Source organism: Podarcis melisellensis (genome assembly GCF_964234715.1).
Source record: "Podarcis melisellensis genome assembly, chromosome: 10".
Taxonomy (NCBI): domain Eukaryota; kingdom Metazoa; phylum Chordata; class Lepidosauria; order Squamata; family Lacertidae; genus Podarcis; species Podarcis melisellensis.
Window position 1 is genome coordinate 8,496,047 of NC_138542.1, and position 22,897 is coordinate 8,518,943.

A 22,897-nucleotide genomic window follows, 5' to 3' on the forward strand; every position below is an offset into this window, starting at 1 on the left:
GTTGCAGGGAGCTACTGGCTACTAGTCTATTTTTTTTGTTGTCTCTGAAGATTTTTCTACTGGTTTATTTTCAGGCACATTTCAAATGGTACTTGCGTACAAAGGGTAGGGACCCTGTGGCCTTCCAGATGTTGCTGGACTCCAACTCCCAGAAGCCCGAAACAGCACGGCCAACGATGAGAGTCCTCCATCTCTGCTACATTCCGACTGAACTTTCCGACAGTAAGAGCTGTTCAACAGAGTCTCTTAGAAGGTGATGGTCTCTCCTTCCTTGGAAGCGTTTAAGCAGAGGTTGGATGGCCATCTGTCATATATGATCTAGTCAAGATTCCTGCCCTTTCCAGCTCTGCGATTCTATATTTTGGGACCTGGATTCCTAAAAGGCTTCATTTTACTGCATGAACATGCCCGAAAAATCTTGCATCTACCCTCTGAGCTTCTCCTCTGGGTCCCCCTTCCCCCCCCCCACTCCCCAACAATCTGAAATTAAGTGGGGTGGTGACTGCAGAGAGAAGACTTATCTTATTAATTTAAAACATTATATCCTGCTTTTCTTTATAAAACCAAACCAAAGCAAAAAATAAATAAATCATGACACAAAATGGCTCGAATTACCATATTTTTCGCTCTATAAGACACACCTTTCCCTTCCTAAAAAGGGGAAATGTGTGTGCATCTTATGGAGCGAATGCAGGCTGTGCACCTTTCACTGAAACCAGGAGAGCAAGAAGGATTGGTGCACACCGATCCCTCTTGCTCTCCTGGCTTCAGGGATAGCCGCCTGAAGCCTCCTGAGCGTGCGCACCGATCCCTCTTGCTCTCCTGGCTTCGCTTTGGTGGAGAGCCGCTGTGCAGCTTTCCCTCTCTGCGCAGCGCCTTCAGCGAAGCGGCAGGAGAAATGGAGCCCCTTCCATTTCTCTTCCTGCTTCGCTAAAGGGGTGCTGCGCAGCTCTCTCTTTCTGTGCAGTGCCTCTCCAGCGAAGTGGGAGGATAAATGGAAGGGGCTCCGCTTCTCCTGCCGCTTCGCTGAAGGGGCGCTGCGCAGAGAGGGAGAGAACATTTTTTTTTTCTTGTTCTCCTCCTCTAGAACTAGGTGCGTCTTATGGTTGGGTGCGTCTTATAGAGCGAAAAATATGGTATAGTAAAAGCACTTCACATTACTAAGATGCATGAGCAGATGCGCCACATGTCTCCACCATGGGGCTGAAAGCATAACCATCTGCACAAAATCAAAGCTGTCTTAGGACTCCCCACCAACCACATCAAGATCTGCCCAAAGAGGTACGTGGGGATAACCCTACTATGACATCAAAACTTCCTTGTGGAAAAGCTCCTGAGTCTTAAAACCCTGATCCTGGGGTGCCTCTTTTAGGGAACAGGCCCAGATAAACACACACAAACGCATGCAGGTGAACACACACACTGATTGTTGTAAGCATAAAATGCCTTATCTCCTGCGTTATGCCAATAAAGAAAACTCAGGAGACCGGGGGGTAGAAGTCCAACGTTGTTTATTGCAAAGCAACAGGTTACAATGGGATAGCTCCACAAAAGTTGCAACCCCGCCCAGTGGATCAGGGTGTGGTATTTGTAAAGTTTCAAACAAAGCATTTAATAATAATAATAATTTCTTATTTGTACCCCGCCCATCTGGCTGGGTTTCCCCAGCCACTCTGGGTGGCTTCCATAGAGACCAAAAAACACTAAAATATCACACATTAAAAACTTCCCTGAACAGGGCTGCCTTAAGATGTCTTCCGAATGTCAGGTACAGTGGTGCCCCGCAAGACGAACGCCTCGCAAGACGAAAAACCCGCTAGACGAAAGGGTTTTCCGTTTTGGAGGCGCTTCGCAAAACGAATTCCCCTATGGGGTTGCTTCGCAAAACGAAAAAAATCTTGCATCCCCCCGCGGGTTTTTTTTGCTTTTTTTGCCCTTTTCTTAAGCCGCTAATCAGCTGTTCCGCTGATAAGCCGCTTAACAGCTGATCGCTGGAAGCCGCTTGACAGCTGTAGCACTAATCCGCTAAGATGTCAATGGGCTTGCTTCGCAAGACGAAAAAACCGCTATACGAAGAGCCTCACGGAACGGATTAATTTCGTCTTGCGAGGCACCACTGTAGTTGTTTATCGTTTTGACATCTGATGGGAGGGCGTTCCACAGGGCGGGCGCCACTACCGAGAAGGCCCTCTGCCTGGTTCCCTGTAGCTTTGCTTCTCGCAATGAGTACAAATGTGCTTGTAGTGTGCACAGGGCACATAGATGCCAGGAATGAGGTGTGCACCTTCGACGAGATACCACATTAAAGACATGCTTTTGAAGGGTGAATGAACTAGGTCTCCAAGGACTGAAGCAGGCATATAGAAAAGTGATGCTGCATAAATCTGACACGACCCAGTACAGAGTACAAACCTACAATTACAGAATCGTGGAACTGGGGGCCACACCAAAGGCCCAACCCCCTGCAATGCAGGAATCACAGTGAAGAGTTCCTGACAGATGCCCCCCCCCAACTTGTTCTGCTTCAGGACCCTTTGCCTATTGCTTCATTACAGAGGCCAGAATCCACCCATCCACCTCAGCATCGTCTACACTGACCGGCAGCAGCTCTCCCGGGTTTTAGACAGGGAACATTCTCTGCCCCACCTGGAGATGTCATGCAGGATTATCTGTGAGGATGGGGATAATGCAAAGCAGATTGTCTAATCCTGTGCTATGGACACCCCTAGACTTGGGCGTCTTCTCCTGCATTTCAAGGGACATTGGGATTGTCTCCCTTTGGAAATGGGGCTGAATGAAGAATGATCTGATATAAAAACATGAACTCCTAAAGAGAAGATTCACAGCAGGTGCTTCAAAGTTCTGAAGAAACATGGGGGGGGGCAAGTTTGGCCCAGGGTCCAGGTGGGTGGGTTGCCATGGGAACAATGACCTGCCCTCCTTTGTGACATCTCCTGCTTCTCCCTTAAAAGCCTCCAACTACATGTGTCCATTGTGGGATAGTGAGGAGAGGTAGAGAGAGAAGTGGGAGTACAGGAGGAGATTTCGGAGAGGCTTTGGTTTAGGAGAGGCAGGAACTGTTTTAATAAGAGGCGGAGGCAGCAGCAACAATGCGGTCAATTCCAGAAATCCAGGAGGATGGCAGAATCAGCGGACTTGTCCTTCGCGGGACAGAATGGTAAGTTTGTGGGGCCCCATCCTATTCTTTGCCCCTTCTCCTCAAAATTATTCCCATAGGTTCATTATCACGTGGTGTTGATAATGCCAAGGTTGCAGGCTTGGTCCTTGCATGGGACAGCTGCACTGCCCGCAGAATCCTTTAGCGTATCTTCCCTAAAATGGGGGAGGGGGCTGAAATAGTGACTCACCCCCCCCCCGTGGTGGCGATTCCAGGGTCCCCTCTTAAAGGGGTTTGTATATGGGAGTTACTGGCCATACACTGAAAGGTTGTCAGTGAACTCCCCTGCGTTGCAGGGATATGGGGGTGGGCTGCCAGCGTACACAAAAACCTTGCTGTGCATCGTCCCATATCCCATTCACCCTGAGGAGCCCCTGTCCCCCCCGGCTGGGGGGCTGGGAGGGAGACACGCCCAATGCCTAAGCCAAGGTCTTCCTACATCTGAAAGGTTTAATAAATTTGTGGCCAATTTTTTATTCCAGAACACGTTGTCACGAGTCATCTTTCCTTCTGGTGGGTCTCTGGGGGGAGTGTCCGCCTGGGCACGTAGTGAGCGCTCACACCTTCCTTAGAGGGACCGCGCACAGCACCTCGGCCCACTTGGGACCCATCAGCTGGTTGGGCTGGCCTGCCTCCCTGTGCTAGTCATTGGAGGTTGCCGCCAAACCTCAGTTAGCCAATCAGCCCTGCAGGGAGGCGGGGCCAGACTGCTTAAATAGGAGGCGGAGCTGGCAGCAACCATGTGACTGGCTCTAGAGCTTCACCCACCCGACCCTCCCTTTGTTTAATGCTCGTTTCATTCTAGCTATTTCAGATCATAACCGTAGATACTCCCCTCTTCCTCCATGAATAGGGGTGACACCTATTGGCAATTCTCTATTAGGCTAAATGTATTTCTGTTCTGCATCACCTCTTCTAGGCTCAGGCGAATGAGAAGCTTCATGCAGCTCAAAAGGAGCAATAAAGTGGCCCCGATGCAGAACAAGGAGGAGCCTGTGACACCAGGTGAGGAAGTACCCCCCCCAGACACCATTTTGGGAAGGGCAGGGCAGGAATAGGCTAGGGGGGCAGCTCAGGATTTTTTTTGGGGGGGGGGAGCTAGTAAGAAAAAAAAGTCAAAAAAGCCAAACTGCTGGATCTGGCAGGAGGCCAAGGCAGCTGGTAGGACAGGGCTAGGGGACAGTGGTGAGCTAGAGGGCCACATTCTCTTGTGAGCCACATTTGGGGGGCTGCAGGCCAAGACTGGCCCCCAAGGCCTGGGGTTTGCCACCCCTGTAGGAGGAGTGTAGAAGCAGGGAAATCAAGGAGAAGATTATTGCAACAGTCTTGGAAGCTGCAAAGGGGTGAACTAACCTGTCCCCATGTCCTTCTCTTCTTGCAGTTGTAAGAAAGCTATTCCAGACCTTCCCGGAACTTGAGGTTAGTACTGGGGGAAACAAAAGAGGAGGGAGTGGATCCCCCAGACCCTCTGCCCGCTGACTGTGCTCTTTGCCCCCAATTCTGCAGTGGCATGGGTTCCTGGGGTGTCAGGATGATGCCAGAGGCATGTCCTGCCCTCTTCCCTGGTGCTGCCCTTCCACCTCTGCCCAGGAGGCTGCAGGCTCCATGGAGGTCCTCTGGGGCAAGGGATTGGGCCCAAGCCTGAGGGAGGCCACTCTTTCCTGGCTTGTGGGCTTGTGGGCTCCCTTGCACCTGTCAATGGTGGGTTTTGTAGTGTCACAAAAGGCGTCTCATCCAGCTTTTTCTTTCCTCTGCAGAAGGCAATGGCCCGACACCGGTCCCGTGTTCGGCCAGCACCTAAGGAAGGTAAATGAATCTCCACACCTTGGGGACTTTTCACTTAGTAGCCTTATGGTTCATGCCCAAGAAAGACCTCCCAGGCCTTCTTGCTGTGCCTTGGAGGCCTTTTTCACTTCACCTCATAGGCAGAGCCCTGACTGACTCCAGCTACAAAAGCTGAGGTGGTTGGACCCTTGGGTTTGGGTATTGTTTGGCAGGCGTTGTTGAGAGAGGCTTTTAATTCAGTCTCTCTTTTTCATTCTCTTCCAGAGGACATCATTGTCGAAGATTTAGAATAAGCTTCCGGGAACTTCTAGCGGAGCCGTGGACATTGAAAGAAGCGCGAGATAGCCCTCCATGGAATCTCAAGCAACACGGGGGCTTTTAGAGGTTCAGCAAAGGCTACGCGGACCTTGGAACCTCAAGAGGTTATCTTGGGGGATTTGGCACCTAGCGGTGCCCAGTCGTGCTCTCCTGCTCTTCGGGGCGCAGGAAGGGAGTCTGTCCCGGCAGCTGGGAGAAGATGGCATATGGTGGAAGGTTGCAGGATGAGCAAGGAATTACTTCGTGAGGAGGAAGACACCGGAAACTTGTTGCTTTTGGAGTACGTGGCATTTTCTTGAGGCTTCCAGTGGACTAAGCCGATAAGCAGACTTTGTTGGGGGATTTTAAGACAGTGTTGGAGAAGGAGATTTTGGCGCTGGGACTTCTAAAATTCACCCCCTTACCAGCATCGTTTCGTGAGGAGGAAGACATTGGAAACCCTGTTCGCTATTGTTGCTGGAGTTTGTGGCGCTTTTCAGAGGTCACCAGTGGATTAAGCCGACAAGCGGCGGAAAAAGAAGAATGCAAATTGGATTACAAATAGCTTCCTTTTAATGTTTTAATGTATTTATATCTTGTTTTTTCAGTTGTATTCATTCAACTTGCTTTTATTATTGGCTGTTAGCTGCCCCGGTCCGTCCTTGGCTGGGGAGGGCGGGGTATAAATAAAATTTATTTTTATTTATTATTATTGTTGTTATTATTATTATTCCTCATATACAGTAGTTTGGTTTTTCTGCTCTTTGTTTCCTGTGGGCTTTCTTTGGACGCAATGGTGCGATAGACAAAGAAAACAAAAGTAACTGCAATCAAGGAAAGGTCATTTTTTTTGTTTGCTGCCATCGTGTGGGACGGGAGGGAATTTGACCTAATAATAGAAAGCTTGGACTTACGACCCCTGGAGATTGTCAAAAAATTACACAGGACAATTTGAGACCCAAACATTATTTTGGGGCAAAATAAACATAATGTCTGGGGAAAATGAGGAAAAGGGAATAGGCACCCCAGGGGAAAGACGTCCCTCTAGGCAGGAGAAAGGGAAGGAGAGGAAGGAGATCAGAGACTAGGAAAGTTTAATGGTGGAAATAAGGAAAGAATTTAAACAGAATGAACAATATATGGAGAAAAAATTAGATAAAAAACTAGAAGCAGTGGGGGGGGGGGGGCTATCAGGCAAAGTAAAAGACCTTGCAGTTAGATCCAAGGCTGTGGAAGACTCAATGAAACGCACAAGGAAAGAATTGAAGGAGACAAAGAGGGAGACAGAACGGGTTGGAGGAGAGGTCATAGAAATTAATAAAACGCAAGAAGAGATGGAGCCAAAATAGTAAAAGAATTAGCGATTTGGATGCACCTAAAAGAAGATATAAGATTTACAATTGTAAATGTTTTTAGAATAAAAGTAAAATCCGCAAAAGCAAAGGTGAAATAACCAGGAGATGTCCTGGTTATGTCTAATTCAATGGATATAAGCAATGAAATTTTAAGACTGAATTATAACAAAAAAATATGTATTGAAGGCAATACAATTATCATATTTAAAGAGATTCCACCTAGATTCCTTTGAAAAAGAAAAAGAAACTAGTTGGCCTGTTGAAGAAAAATGGGATCCAGTACAGATGGGAGATTCCGGAGGGAATCTCCTTTTATTACAAAGACAAAAGATTCAAATTATGTAGTCTTCAGGACTTAGAGAAGTTCTTCAGAAGATATGATAATGAACTAGGGAAGATAGAGAAGGCCAGACCAGGACGAGACCAGAAGGAGGAAGAAAAGAAGAAAGAGGAAGAGGAACAAGAGGAGGAAGAAGAAAAAGAGGAAGAGGATAATAATAAGGACCCCTAAATTTAAGTGAGACTTATATTAATTGGACAATGGCCTTGAAATTATTGTCATGGAACGTGAATGGATTTAAGATTGGAGAAAATTTCTTGAAAGGTATTAGCAGACACTATATATTCAGAACAAAAAGCAAAATTGATTATTAATAATAACTTGTCCGACAATTTTGAGATCTCTAAGGGCACTAGACAGGGGTGTCCTTTGTCACCCTTGTTTATTACGGTTTTGGAGGTATTGAATAAGAACTTGAGAGAAGTGTCAGAAATGAGAGGTATAAAGGAGGAACAAAGGAGTACAAAATGAAAGCTTTCGCAGATGATCTAGTTTTAACCCTGGAAGATCCAAAAAAATAGTATTAAAGTGGCTTTAAAGAATGTGGAAGATTTTGGAAAGGTATCTGGGTTTACACTTAATAAAACTAAAACAAAAATGGTAGTAAAGAATATGATCAAAGAAGAAATAAAAGAACTACAAACATCCTCAGGTATTATGGTGGCCAAAAAAAGTGAAATATCTGGGAATCTGGTTGACATAAAAAAATATTAATTTGTTTAAAGATAATTATGAGAATACATGGAAGGAAATTAAGAATATCAGTGATAAAGATGAATATCTTACCTTTTAAGGCTGTTTAAATGAATATTCTAAATTGCAAAACAGAAAATTTAATGACTTATATATGTTCAATGCAGTATTGGTGGTTTGCTGTTGTTGTTGTTTGTAGTACAAATGTGTTTGTAGTGTAAACAGGGCTGATAGATGCCAGGAATGAGGTGTGCACCTTCGACGAGGTACCAAATTGAAGACATGCTTTTGAAGGGTGAACAATGTATGTTGACAAGGCCTTGCTCCTGTCAGCAGTCACGCTGCAGTATCCTGCACTAACTGCAGCTTCCAAGCACAAGGGAAGCCCCACGTACAGTGCATGGCAGCAATCCAGTCTTGAAGCAATCAGGGCATGAACTATGGTAGCCAGGCTCTCTCCGTCCTGGAATGGCAGGAACTGGTACCTCCTTTCTCTCCAAGCCCTGAATGCTCTTGGCTGCCTCTTTGCAGCTGTTATGAAGTCCCACAGTTCATTCAACTGCAGAAGGAGGGAAGAATGTGCTGGCAATTCTCTATTAGGCTAAACGTATTTCTGTTCTGCATCATCTCTTCTAGGCTCAGGCGAATGAGAAGCTTCATGCAGCTCAAAAAGAGCAATAAAATGGCCCCGCTGCAGAACAAGGAGGAGCCTCCTGTGACACCAGGTGAGGAAGTACAACCCCCCACAGACACCATTTTGGGAAGGGCAGGGCAGGAATAGGCTAGGGGGGCAGCTCAGGGTATAGGATTGGGGGGGGGGGAGCTAGTAAAAAAACCCCAAAAGAGCCAGACTGCGGGATCTGACCCAAGGCTCATCTGGTCCAGCATCTGGAAACCCACCCTAGTGGGGTTGATGAAGATGCTACTGACTGAGAGAGGAGAGGAAGCATTTCTAGTGGTTCCAAGATGGCGATGGCTTAGCAAGCAGGCTTCGGAGCTCCGCAGATAACAGGACTGGAATTAGCGTTGTTCCTCCTGCAGCAGTTAGTCATGCCCCTGGACCCCTTGGCCAGGACATGTATGGCGTCTGATCCAGCTTTCTCTTTCCTCTGTAGAAGGCAATAGCCCAACGACACCGGTCCCGTATTCAGCCAGCTCCTGAAGAAGGTAAACAAATCCCCACACCCTGGGGACTTTTCACTTAGTAGCGTTATGGTTCATGCCCGAGAAAGACCTCCCAGGCCTATTTACTGTATTTGCTGTGCCTTGCTGGCCTTTTTCACTTCGCCCCAGTAGGCAGGGCCCTGACTGACTCCAGCTACAAAAGCTGAGATGGCTGAACCCTTGGATTTGGGTAATGTTTAGAGGGCTTTCTTGAGAGAGGCTGTTAATTCAGCCTCTCATTTCCGTTCTCTTCCAGAGGACATCATTATTGAAGATCTGTAGGGCTTCCGGTTCTGGTCTCTGCCATGGCAACGTCTCTCCCGCACCAGACTCAGACGGAGGGGAGGGGGTTACCTGAGGTTGTGAAACCCTCTAAAAACCCCTGGAGGCAGTCGGGGGACAAGGCACCTGTGGACGTCTTTGTGCCTGCTCCTGCTGGTCTCAAGCCCTGCTCCGCTGAGGCAGGCTCCACGGCTGCCATTGCAAGAGGCAATGCTCCTTCACCTCTTGAGATATTGGATCCAAATTAAAGGCGCCTCCAGAGGAAATGTGGAGTCAGCTGCAATCTGAATGAGACTATCGAGATGGAGGGATGAAATTTGAATGTCCTGCCGTGATTGAAAATGGAGAGAAGAGGGGAGGGGAACTTCTTCTTCTAAATTTTATTTTTATTATTTAAAATCTGCAAGGACTTAAGACTTACCCTATCTGGTTTAAAGAAATAAAAGGATCACAAGTGAGATCTGTCTATTAAAGGAAACCTGGATGTTTGTGTAATGCTTGAAGTTCCTTTTCTAAAATGGGATTACAGACTACAAGAGGACTGGACATAAATTTCCAACATTGTGAACTGTGTTGACACCAGACTATGGACATGACAATAGTTTATAAGCGATGAGAGATGACACATGGTCTGGAAAATAAAGAAGATTGGACAGGAAGATTTTTGGATGAATGGATCTGGCATGCTAGCAGGTTTTAAGGTTAACCATCAGAAAACCAAAATGAATATAGCAGAGCAAAAGACTCTGGTTTAAAAGTGAAAAAAATAAGTATTTAGGTATTACTATGACAAATATGAATTGTATGTTGTTTCAAAATAATTTTGTTATGACGGTGGAAATAAAAAAGGATATGTTAAGATGGGAAAAACTAAAACTGTCTTTGCTGGGTAGAATTTCTGTGATAAAGCTAATAATCGGGAGGGAGAAGGTATAAAGGACATTCAGGCAACTGGTCCCAGAGTGGTTTAATCATCAATCCCTCCTCCCAGGGAATTGTAGCTCTGTAGGGGGTGGGGGGAAAGTATAGGGGCCTCCTAAGAACTCTCAGCATCCTTAACAAACTACAGGTCCTAGAATTATTTTTGTGGAGCTGTGACTGTTGTAAAGTGGTACCCTGGAGCTTTAAATGCATGCTGTGAATGTGGCCTCAGAATCTGTACAGTCTAGTAACTTCCAAACCCATTTCAGTGTTTTTAAAAGCCCCCGTTCCCCTTTATCTCCGCCTTTTGTTTTTGGTGCTTCCCAAAGGGCCGTATTAAGCAGATACACATCTCATGTTTCCCCAGTCTGTGTTACAGGTTTATGATTTTGTCTCAGCCTCCTCTGGAGGACTGCTTCTTGCCAGCCAAGGGGACTCCGACCGATGGCTTTGCTTTCCCCAGCCACCGACTGATGGGTGCTACAGCTGAATCCACCCTCCCCTTGACCTCTGGGAGTGCACTTTAAGGCCCACCCTGTTTTAAGAGAAGCAGAGATTATCTAGCGCAGGGATGGGAAACTTGCGGCCCTCTAGATGCTGATGCACTCCAGCTCCGATAGCCAATGGTCAGGGATGATGGGAACTGCATCCCAATAACATTTGCAGAGAGACAAGCTCACCAGCCCTGTCCGAAACACTATCTGAAACCGTTCGTGTGAATTAGATGTTTCACTTACGGCGAAGTTCTGGGGTACGCCACTGGACACAGATGCCAGTTGCTGCACGTGCCTCTGCGTACATCGCAACAGCAGTACAGAGCCCAAGGTACTTCCCTTCCAAGCTTCTTCAAGGCAAGCCTTGTGAAATGGAGTGGAGCCAACCTAAGGAGAAGGTGTTGTTGAACTACCATTATTGTTAGGGTGCAGGTCTGCGGTTCCACTGCTTAGCCAGGCGCCAAGATCCACTGCCCGGCATGGCGCTGGGAATGTGTCTGCTCTCCACCATATGACCAAGCTGCCCAGAGTGGGTGGGGTATAAATAATAAAAATTATAATTATAATTATTATAATTATAATTATTATAATTATAATTATAATTATTATAATTATAATAATAATTATTATTATTTACTACTACTACTACTACTACTACTATGCTTACTACAACTACTACTACTATGCTTGTGAGGTAGGTTAGACTGAAACATAGCGGCTGCCTCATATAGGGCCTTACGAGGCTATTGTCTAAACCACCCCAAAGTGTTGTCAGGGATTTTATGCATAAAAGTGTTGAGCAAATCTTCTTTCCAAAGGCCTACCTGGCTGTGGCAGGCTCCGAACCCACAGCCTCTAATAATTTTGCATTTTTTTCTCAGCCCACTCTTTGCAGTATGCATTTGCCTCACATGGGTAAGTCTCGGCAATTGTGTCCGATCATGCAAAGCTTGTCTTTCAACTGTTGCCAAACTCCATTGGTCTGCCGGCTAGTGAACCATGCCTAGTGGTGAATTCGTCCTGAAGATTTCCACTGCGATTTCCACAAAGGCCACATAGTTGTCTCGGTATTGCAAGCAGAAAGATATGGTGAGGCACCTCCTAGGCTTGGCTGTGCTGCATCCTGGGCCCTACCCCGGGAGCGAATTGGCCACACCAGTAGGTTTCCTTGGGGGCAGGCCTTCTGTGTGGACCAGAGAGGGAACTGCTCTCTTCTGGTCTGCTCCTGAGGTATAAATAAGAATCTATAGCAGGTTTCCTTAACCTTGGCTCTCCAGATGTTTTTGGCCTACAACTCCCATGATCCCTAGCTAGCAGGACCAGTGCTCAGGGATGATGGGAATTGTAGTCTCAAAACATCTGGAGGGCCAAGGTTGAGGAAGCCTGACTATAGGTTACATATGTTGTTGGGGTAATAATACTAATGAAGATGATGTAAGAAGTTGATGTAACGATATAAGAAGCAGGGTTCTGCTTGCATTATTATTGCCAGGGATACGATCAAGCACAATTTACTGTTAAACAAAAATATTATGTAAAAATAGTTGTGTTTAAATTATCTACATTGTGCTTACCTTCCAGTTTGGCTCCATTATAATAGAAACTTTGGTATTTGTGTCCCAGATCAATGTTATTCCATGTATGTATTTGATTATCAAGTACAGCCAAACCACTGTGTATGGTTGCTTGTCAGTTTCACACTGAGAGCTTCCAGGATGTACTTTCCATCTTCTAGAACAAGGGTACCATTCTGAAATTGTATTTAAAAAGAGAAAAGCACACAAGATGGCTCTTGATACTGATTTGTTGTTGTTTAGTCGTTTAGTTGTGTCCGACTCTTCGTGACCCCATTGATACTGATACCTGCATGCAAATGACTGAGTTGCAACAAAATATTGCAGTGTGGACTTCTGATGATGTTCAGTGTTCCAATAAGTCAGTCACTCCCCACTCCAGGATATTCCATTCTGCCTGTACTCCCACCTGATTTTCTGTCTCTGCTACCACAACAGTCACTATTTAATCATCACTGAGCATGCTTAGCCTTCGCTGCATTAGCGCCTCTCCCCTACCCCACTCCCATGTACAAATATTTATATGGTTTGGTTCTCATCTTAAAGCAAGATGGTACTCAATCGGTCATATGGCTAGTTTGTTACAAGCAAAAATCCTTATTTTACAAGCTAGTCGTCAATCAGCTAAAGTCAGTTGCTCCAGTCCATGATGTGTAAAAAATGACTGTTGCACTTAATGGCGACAGCTGTATCCTGAGCTATTCTTGTAAGATTTCAAGCAAGTTCAGGAATTCATCCACAGTGGAGCACATTCTAAACCTCTTTTCGTGGTGCTGAACTTTTGTATGAGCGTATGAAACCTGAATACGTGGAATCTCTCATTTGTGAGAACAGGTAAGACTCATGATTCCCTTATGCTTTGTAAGCATCAACATCTGAAGGGTGGAAAAGGAAAACGAAGCACCCTCCCAAAATGTCTTAATTAAATTCCCTTACCTTTGACATAAATGCTGATCATCAGAATTTGGTACAGCACCGTCCATTTCATAATGGTGACTTGTGGTTGCCACTGAAGGCTAATATTTCCATCATCATCTGTCTTTTTATAATCTACTACTTGCTCTTGTTTTTCTGTCTTATTTCCTTGATATGCTGATATCCACAATAGTGATAGCTGAATAAACAGCTAATTTGCCTAAAGGAAAAACTGGGATCTCCCCCACAAAGTTCAACTAGAACCTGTAAGGTTGGCGCTGTTACTTCTTTGGACAATCTCAATGAGTACACAGCTGCTTCTGATTCATCACTGTTCTGTCACAAGTTGGCAAAACGCTATTGCCAGTGTCCCTTTGTTCCTGTCATTATTTGCGCATCGACAATCTAGGAAGTCCAATAAACAAGTACAGAATAAAAATGCCAATCAGAACATGGGTCTGTCACTTTCCAGAACTTGTCCTTGCCAGGAGAGCACTTTTTAAAGCTCTTTTTCAAGTACTGAACCTCTGTGTGATCACGTGAAGCTTGCTTGTGGGTAGTTAGATCAATACGGTCCAGCAACTTCTTTAAATGTTTGATGTAATCGTTGCTTGACCTACAACAAAAATTTTAGCGGGAGATGTTGAGAATTAAAGCAAAGACCCTCTGTATCCAATACATGTAGTCAACACAGTGCCCTCCAGATATTTTGACTCCAACCCCCATTAGCCCAGCCAGCATGGCCAATGAGGGGCTATATCTGGAGAGAACCATATTGGCTACCCCTGTAGTACCTTCCAAATTCCTGAAGCCCTTTCATAGGAGCTTTTGAGAGTTTCAAAGGGACTTGTGCACATTTGCCAAGATAATTAGAATACAGTCAGTAGGCTATTTTGCATATGCTATTTGCACTAATTTATGTGTTTTAGGCACACTTTACCCTAACATATACATTTTGTATATTACTTGACTGGAGTTTAATCTTTTGTATTTTATCTTCCTTTATACCACGCCAGCAGCTTCTAGCTGTAAGGCAGTTTATAAATCTGTAAAAGAATCTGTGATGAGAGCAGTTTAGGGGAGAAGCAAGGCTTCCTGTCTGTGCTTCCATCATCAGAGTTTCCCAAAGGAAGCAGCTGTATGTGTGGCTTTGTGGAGGTCCTGATCTTATTTGGGGGAGGGGATTACTGGCATCGTAATTTGATTGCTCCAATTCACCTCATTTCAGATACATCATACGTAATGAATAAAATTCTACACGTATTTCAAGTGATATACACATACATTATCTCATTAATGTAACTGATTAATTACTAAGAACAATTTGATTTCAAGAGAAAACTTCACTCAGCTTACAGTTATGTGTAGCATCTGTCAAAAGACTTATAAAATGAAATTTGTGTGAAAGTTAAAAAAATGTTTATTTTTATTACATAAAGGTCATGTACAGACTGCAAATTATACATTCGTATATACACAGAAAATTTGTGGTATATCAACAAGAATGTGTTAAAGCAGAGAACTTCACAATCCTGAATCTGCATGTAGCCATAACGTTACAAACAGACAAAAAACAGAAAATGGTAGCACATTATTTTATTTAAAGAGAAAAGAAGTTTAAAAGTATAAGACATTATATGAGAAAGGACAATTGGTCTTACCCGAAGTGGCGCTTTAATAGGTTGCTGATGAGTCGAATGGGGCGCATCCTGAACTTCTTGTAAACTATCCAGTGATTGGGGAATCTGAGATCCAACACTGGCCTCCACTTCTTGTGGCCTCTTGTTTGGAACCACAAAGATTGAGTAAAGTCCTTGAAATCACTGCTCTGCTGGGAGGGTACCAATGGCCCCCATGTTTAGTAGGTGAGGCATGCAAGCCTCAACTTCTGCTCAACTTTCTGGGTGCTTTGGAATTGGAGATGGAATGAAGCTGGATAGGGGACTTGCATTAAGTTTTATGCCCGGGGGGGGGGGGAGAGAAGGGGGACGACGAACTGCTCCATCAGGGCAGGAGGAAAAAAACTGAGGAGATTCAGCCTGCCCCCCACAATTCTTTGCTCCTGCCTCAGTCACATGGTGAGAAATTATCCAATCCAGTGGCTTCAACATCCACCATAGTAAATTAGTCTTTAGCATCCATGCCATTCTTCGCTCAGTCCCTGACAAACTGGGTGGCATCCTAGTCCTTTTATTTTCAATCCTCAGCCTATTTATTATGCCAATACCTCATCTATCAAAACAACACATCTACTGCTAGCGTCTACTATCCCAGATACTATTCTGACTTTTAATCTCAGACATCACCATTTTAACATGAATTGGGGGCCAACCTGTAGAACACCCATTATTATTGGCCAATTAGCTTCAACATTCTACTTCACAATCTTTCTTCTCCTCATACCTATAGCCGCTATAATAAAAAACGATCTCCTTAAATGATAACCAGCCCAATAGCTTAAATAACCTAAAGCAATGGTCTTGTAAGTCAGAAATGAGAACCCACCATCCTAGGACATCAAAAGAGAAGGCCAAAACCCCTCATCGCCAGGCCTCAAAACTAGCATTTTTATTAAACTATCTTCTGTCCTGTTTCACCCAGCCACCTCAAGTGGCTTTTTTGCCTCCTCCACCCAAGCAGGAATAATTTTTTGCAGTCAAGCCCCAACTTGGCTGGCTGTTCCACCATTGGTTATGGTTCTTGGCGGACTTTTTTTTTGAACCAGCAGCGCTTGGGAAACACTGGGAACCCTGTCTAGCTTAGAATCTAGTGGCTACGTAATTTTTTCTGTATTTCTTTTCTTACGTAACTGTTTACTGCTACGTATAGTTCAAATTAAGGCTGGAAAACGTATATGGATGTATGCAAAAAAGAACTTGATAATAAAAAAACAAAACAGAATCTAGGCTTAAACCCCTGTGGTCTAATCCTAAAGTCCCTTTGCCTGTATTGATTATGAAAGGTGGAAAAGGACAGGGGTACGCCTGGTGTACCTCCTATGCTCCTTCTGACTCATCAGCCAGGGGTGTAGCAAGGGGGGTGCAGTAGGTGCGGCCCGCCCCGGGTGTCCCCACTGTGGGGGGTGACAAAATGGTGGGTGGCACTCACCGCAGGGCCTGCAGTGCGCCTGAGTCACGCGTCCCTCCTGGGAGCAACGTGGTGGCTTGGACGGCCACAGGCTCCGCGCTGAGTAGGAGGAAGTAGGCAGACTCCTAGGTGGCCCCATGGTGCCCGTGTGAGTGGGTGCCCACGCCCCCGGGAGCAGGGCACGTGCGCCGCCCCAGTAACCTGATCGGCTTGCTCCGCCGCTGTCATCAGCACCTTTCTTTTATCTTGAGATGTAAGAAGCACATCCTTCAGGGACCCATCCCCAAACCAGTGACTCCCCTCACAAATGGGACAGTGGCCAAACTGACTTCTGATGCCACATCCGCCCACCAACTTTTTAACCACAAAGTGTGGCGTGCCATGACTTGAGCGAACATTGCCCTGGCAGAAAACTGAGTCACACCCACTTGGCATGAGCCATACAGGCTTGCGCCTTCAGTGATTTATTTAAGGTCTGCCTCAGCCTCACAATATCCTGCGGTGGATTTTGCAGCAAGTCCTCCAACCAAACCATGCATGCCCTTGCACAAAAGGCAGCTGGGCAAGCCGCCTGCATAGACAATGCTGTGGCCTCATGCACCTTACGCAAGGCAAAATCCAAATGCCTATCTGTCATATCCCTCAGTTGCACATCAACTTCCTGAGGCAATAAATTGCAAGAGGAAAGAATGGCATCCGGACAGTCCACAGAAAGAGCCTTAATATAAGCCATGAAATCTGTCTCCAGAAAATAAATCTTATCTGCCAATTTGGTGCCCTTTCTAAACTGCAAAGGAACATCCAGCTCAGTCTTAGCCACCCTCTTTAATATAAATGGCCTGTTATCAGCTATCAGTCAGTAAAGAAATATCACTAGTAGTTGAGGTCTCAGCAGATTTGTCTTTCTGCGAACCAAACCTAAAGTAGACATGACCTTGTGGAACAGAGTAGTAAAGTTAAGATTCTGGACACATTGGAGTGGTAATTTACTCATCCTGTAAGGAGCCATCACTCTGTTGATGGAGTTTTTTCTCTCCTGCCTCTGTCATGTGAAGAGGGTCCTAACCAAACCCCTTCGGGTCATCAGCAACCGCCTTAAATCACCTTGCTTTACATTCCCACTATAATTCCAGCTTGTTAGAAAGGAAAGGTGAATGGTGTGAAAGGACAAACAGAACATCTCCTGGAATATCAGAATTAAATACAAATTTGCCAAGGGAGAATGTGGGAAAGGGGAAGGAGCATCCTGACAAGAATATGCTACTGGCATTCAACAGAGAAAGAACAATTGATCTCATCTGAAGTGTGGTTTTGAGAGGGGGGCGATGCATCCAATGAAGACACTAGACAGGAGCAAAGACTTGTGGTAAGTTTTCCGGATTCACCAAGCAGAAAGTACCGACGGAGTCCCTAAAGAGAAAAAAAACCCTGCCTAATTCCCCCTTCCCTGGAAATTTCTGTAATAAAATCAGCAGGTGGTGGTATAGTCTGAGCATTCAACTGAGTGGAAGCACTTTTAGGAGCTGACGCCTGCTCTGTATTGTGAGCCTGGGACTGGGGTAAAATTATGGAAGAAAGACGCTTCATTGGAAGAGCTAGGGGAGCAGTCTTAGCACATCCTCCGGCTTTATAGGACATTAAGTGCTTCAGTTTTCGCTTTGCTTTTTTCAGAGGTGGGCGGCTTAAGCCACAAGTGTCCTCCATAGCAGCCATTAAGACAGCAAAGAGGCGCGCATGAGTGTGCACGTGCGCACACACAGAGACAGACTCAAATTTTCACCAAATAAATACTCAACTCCATTTGCCACACCGTGGACCAGGAAAAAAGGCAGACAAAAGCTTCACACCACACACTCCACTTGCCACGCTGTGGACCTGGAATGGGGGAAAACCGAAGCTACACACACTATCCTTGTGACAACCACCGACCAGGAAGATAAGGACAAGGAGCAGGCACTATGTCTCTGCCAAAGCGAACCGGCAGGGATGTAATAGGAACGCTCACTCCGTTGCCAGTGTCAAAACAGCAAACTGGGAGGAGGTGGCCAAACCGTTTTTAAATAAGTGGGATGACCAAACCTAAAGAGCAATGGAAAGGGTTTTCTTTTTTCGTGGAAAAAACCACAACGTGCGGACAAAGAACTGTAGAACAAAAAAACAATGTTAAAGGAAATCTAAAGAAAAAAAGGCAGTTCATAATCTAGTAAAAAACTTAGCTGAGTCAGGAGAACGTACTGTGTGTGTCTAGACAAGAGGAAAAACCGAGGGAGTCCAGCCAACTTCTTGCAAGTCTGCTCTTGTCTAGTGTCTCGCGACAGAGTGAACACCCATTCCATTGGATACAATGCCCCACAAACTGAAATGACGCCATGAAATCATAATTACATTCACAACAATAGCAATCTAAAGTGCTTTAAACAGGTTGGATGCAAACAGGATTATGTAAGTTGAATTGATCTCAACGGGACCAAAGCTGGGCTGTAATCTAGCCCCCATTTACCATAGAGTAAATTCCATTTAATTCAGTTGGACTTAGTGCTGACCTGGCATGTGGTTGTGTCCAATGAAGTTATTCCGACAGCGATTTCCGGCACTGGCATCTGTGCAGATGTGATTTCCGGCGTCGCCGAAGTGAGTCTCCGCGCCGCGCCAGTTTAGCGCAGCGTGCAAGGACTCGCCAAGCAGGTAGCTTGGCTCGGGGGTGGCTCGTGGGCCGGTAAAATGACCCCATGGGCCACTTTTGGCCCAAGGACCTTAGGTTGCCAACCCCTGCTCTATAACATGCCTTTATTTATATCATAATGCTTCAAAAAGTTACAAAGTATAAAAATATTGCTTGATTAAATATACATACATAAATACAGCATGGGATAGTGGAATTACTCTAAACGTGGAGTGGTATAAAAGACATTGAAAACCAGATGAAAGGAGTTCAGGTTACATGTTACAGCTGGGTTTCCTACGTACCTTTCACCACTGGAAAATTAAGGCACTGCCCAGTCAATAATATTCTCTATATTTTCAACAAAACTGATGCTGATGCATCCTGAGAAATATTTACATTGCATATTTCAATGGAGCTAGAACAGAAACCTCCTGTATGAACCCAGTGAGATACGGGTTTTCATAGCCAGTTAATCCAAAGAAATGCTCTTCATTTTTTCTGCTAACTCTTGTCTCAGCTCAATATGTTTTCTCAGGTTTTGCACTTCATGTGGCAGATTAATGTCCCATATAGTCAAACATGACTGTATTCCTGTGAACAAATTAAGGCAAATATGGTTGAAATATTAATCAGGAAATATATCTCAAGCATTTTTCCAGCTGTTGGGCAACTTAGAAATAGGACTTTAGAAACTTTAGAAATAGGAGCTGAAACAGTCACTTGGGCAGAAATCCTATGCACACAACTGGGGGGAAAGTGCCATCGAACTCAATAAGATTACTTCTGAGTAGACAGGCATAGGATTGCATTGTTAATGGCTAGCAATATGTGCTTTAAATGTACGGTGTGTACCCAGCCTCAGTTCTGCAAAAACTCCTGGATACAGTCGTTTGCAAAGGGTGCTGGGAAATGTAGCTCTGTGATAGGTAAACCACAGTTCCCATGTAGCCCAAGTGTGAGAAAGGGACAAGCTAGCCATAATGGCAGCAGACTCACGTGGGCAAAATTTATCTCCAAGCTTATTTTTCATCAGTCTGGTTAAGAAAGGAAAATCTTGCATATATGAGACCCACACGTGAGTGGGATTCCTGACCTCAGAGTTCTATGGAATCTGTAAGTGAAATACTAATCATGGTTGCCTCACATGAGAAAAGTCCTGACTTTTAACCAGGCAGATCCAGCCTTTTACGTGGTTGCATGCAGACGGTAGGAAAGACCTCTGCCGCCTGAGGCCTGGGAGCAGTAATGGGCAACTCTGCATTTATGGCCTGAATCACTTTTGCGTGCTTTTGCCCACAATTCCATTTGATTTTTGCATTGATTTGCGAACATTTAAATTAAAATCTTATCAAAGCAATTATTTAAACGAGCATCTTGCATGCTTACATGAACTGCATCACAATATTCAGACAAGGGCAAAGCCAAGTTCTGATCTGCACTAGTCCAAGAGGTGCGTATCAGGTCTTTCTGTGAAGGAATTTGCCGAGTTCTGGGCTGGATGGACCTACAGCCTCACAAGGGCACTTTATACTGTATGTGGTTATTTACGCCTGATTCAAACATAATGGAAAACCACAGTCTCCTGTTCTGTGCCTTTTATAAACAAAGCCTGAATCTGGACATAATCAAGAACAGAGATAAGTTTCAAAGCAGAAGTGAGAGCTTTAGATCCCCTTTTTTGATTCACTGAAGAGCAGTGAAACATGTATGAAGAGCCCTGCACAATTGCGCTTCACAACAGAAAACCAAGGTTTCCCATTACATCTGAACTGGACCTTGGTCTTTGACTGGTGGACCTAACAATAGCTATCCATCAGAATGCTTTAGTCAACAAGTTAAGCAGTAAACTGCAATCCTACACACTTACCTGGAAATAAGTCTGCAAAGGTCTGCACTCCTAGTTAATCAGCATGCTATGTGGCATATTAAAACTTTGGGTAGACAGAAATGGTCCCCGGAAAGACTATGTGGGGCTTTCTATTGTGTATTATCGCATTCTGTTGTGTATGATTGACGCCGTGTAACATAAACTTGCCAAGAGTCAGCAGGAGCAGAAGAGTGAATAAACAGCGGTGAAAATATTATCATGGCATGATCTCATAAAAGCTGTACAGATTTCCTTTAAAATGTTTAATACAGAAGGCACTAATCCTTACCTGTGGCGTATTCGCTGTCTTTGCTTTCACCTTTATGGCAGTAGCCCAACACCAGAACTACGTTCTTCAGGCTCCCTTTTACCAAACAAACAAAAGTAAGATATAATCCAGTATCCAAAGTTAAACTTTAATTAGTAACGAAACCGTTTCAGTATTAAAAGTACATCGGCTTGGATCCAGCCCCACCCTCTGTGTGCAAATGGAAAGTATCTCAATGCGTGCATTGGCAGCAGAGGCAGGGATTGTCCTATCCCTTTGACTGTAGTCTCTAATGCCACCCCCAAACCTTTGACAGGGGCTTTTGGAGGGAAGCTTCTTTATGTAAGTAGAAGCAAACTGAGGCTTCTTTAGATTCAGGCCCTGTACTTGGACAAAGTATTATAATTTAAGGCTGCACTTGAGGAAGGCTGCCAAGAAAATAAACAATCAAGAAAGTGCCGAGGGCAAAAATAAACTACAGCACATATTGTAGAATTATGACAAATAGTACTATTGCTCTAAATTCCATACTCAAGTTTTTACAATCAAGAGGAGGAGACTTCGGAGCTCATGCAGCAAGCCACAGTAAGCCTTACCAACTGCAGTTAATGTTCAGGCTTTTTGTTTTGAGTCGAAACACTTACCCGGGAGGAAGTTCCACTGAAAACAATACTTACTTTCTAATAGACATGTATAGGATGACACTGTAAGAATCATGTGGGTAGAGCAATGAAAAAGATCTTTATTAATATCTAACTTGGGAACTGGAGACTGAAGATGCGTTTCCCACAAGCAAAGTGGTCTTGCTCAACTAACACACATTAATTTTAATAATGGAGGTTAGTGAAAAAGGTATATGAGGGTAGATTTGCTGCAGTACAGTGGTACCTTGGGTTACATACACTTCAGGTTACAGACGCCGCTAACCCAGAAACAGTGCTTCAGGTTAAGAACTTTGCTTCAGGATGAGAATAGCAATCGTGCTCCGGCGGCGTGGCGGAAGCAGGAGGCCCCATTAGCTAAAGTGGTGCTTCAGGTTAAGAACAGTTTCAGGTTAAGTACGGACCTCCAGAACGAATTAAGTACTTAACCCGAGGTACCACTGTACTTTTGAAATGGTTCAATATGGCCATGGATCAGATGTTAAAAACTGAACACATATGCGTGTAAAGTAAAAATGAAAATGGTAAACATGTGTGCTCGGTTCCTTGAAGGAAGTAAAGGATAAGCCATACATAAATACATTTCATTCCTGGGACTATGATGATTTCCTGTGAAGCCTTCACTTACCTAACTGGGCTGTCATCATGAATCTAACAGAATCACAGAAATCCCTTATTATTCTTATGGGCCGACGAGTTGAGAGGTCAAGCAGTAAGATATGTCCTCCCCCTGTGCCAATCCAAAGGGCTGTATTCTTCTGCAGGCAGATGCTCTTCACTCTTCCCAAAATAGCAACTTCTTGTTTTGATTCTTTATTCAGGTTTGGTACCTCCTCCCTAAAACAATATGATACCATTGTATATTTAAAGTTGCAATGGGTCATGCCTTTCCGTTCGTTTCCCGTATATTTTCACATAAGCATCTCATTAAGCGGCCATTTGTTTAACTGAAGGAAGGATAGAAATGCTTTAAGCTAAACCGGCTTCCTATTCTCTCTTTGCACTATCATTTAGAATACTAAAAGCAGGCGCCAAGCAATCTCTGGTCACTTCCTGCCTGTCAGAACAACTGCCCAGTTTGAGTAGTTGCCAACATATGTGCTTCTTGCAATAAAGTGTGCTTTCTTAATAAACCTACAAGAAAAGTTTGTGCATTGTAATACATAGCAAAATCTCTACTGCACTCTTAAGCTACAAATCCACTTTAAATGGGCAAATATATTACAGTAAGAAAAATGATGGGGAAAAGCACAGGAATGTATCAGATAACTACCACATTGTATAACCTCTGTGCAATCAGGACAAACAGGTCATCTGGAAGCCTTTTTATTTATTTTTTACTATTAAAGC

The 22,897-nt window shown here is 44.6% G+C and overlaps 1 protein-coding gene and 2 long non-coding RNA genes across 4 annotated transcripts in view; 1 reads left to right on the forward strand and 2 right to left on the reverse strand.

Annotated features, from left to right (window-relative positions):
- Window positions 1-6,408, forward strand: part of LOC309379054 — a 136,018-nt gene extending 129,610 nt beyond the window's left edge. Inside the window, exons 1-3 of one of the 2 annotated variants that reach the window (XR_014172325.1) lie at window positions 2,232-3,849; window positions 3,885-4,984; window positions 5,228-6,408. This is a non-coding gene — a long non-coding RNA (uncharacterized lncRNA). Of the gene's footprint in view, window positions 1-2,231; window positions 3,850-3,884 lie in introns of those variants that run through there. The other variant, XR_014172324.1, reaches the window with a different exon arrangement.
- A 1,342-nt stretch (window positions 6,409-7,750) lies between these two features.
- On the reverse strand, window positions 7,751-11,827 carry LOC309379065. The gene is made up of 3 exons (XR_014172336.1): window positions 11,334-11,827; window positions 10,753-10,896; window positions 7,751-9,420 (listed from the first exon to the last, which is right to left on the reverse strand). It is a non-coding gene; the product is annotated as an uncharacterized lncRNA (long non-coding RNA).
- Window positions 11,828-15,795: 3,968 nt separating this feature from the next.
- The window catches only part of LRRK2 (leucine rich repeat kinase 2), an 83,387-nt gene continuing 76,285 nt past the window's right edge, over window positions 15,796-22,897 (reverse strand). Inside the window, exons 49-51 of the mRNA XM_081927586.1 lie at window positions 22,176-22,384; window positions 20,907-20,981; window positions 15,796-19,341 (exon numbers count right to left, since the gene is read on the reverse strand). Coding sequence (XP_081783712.1) covers window positions 19,220-19,341; window positions 20,907-20,981; window positions 22,176-22,384 — 406 coding nt within the window. The 3' untranslated portion in view covers window positions 15,796-19,219. The remainder of the gene's footprint in view (window positions 19,342-20,906; window positions 20,982-22,175; window positions 22,385-22,897) is intronic.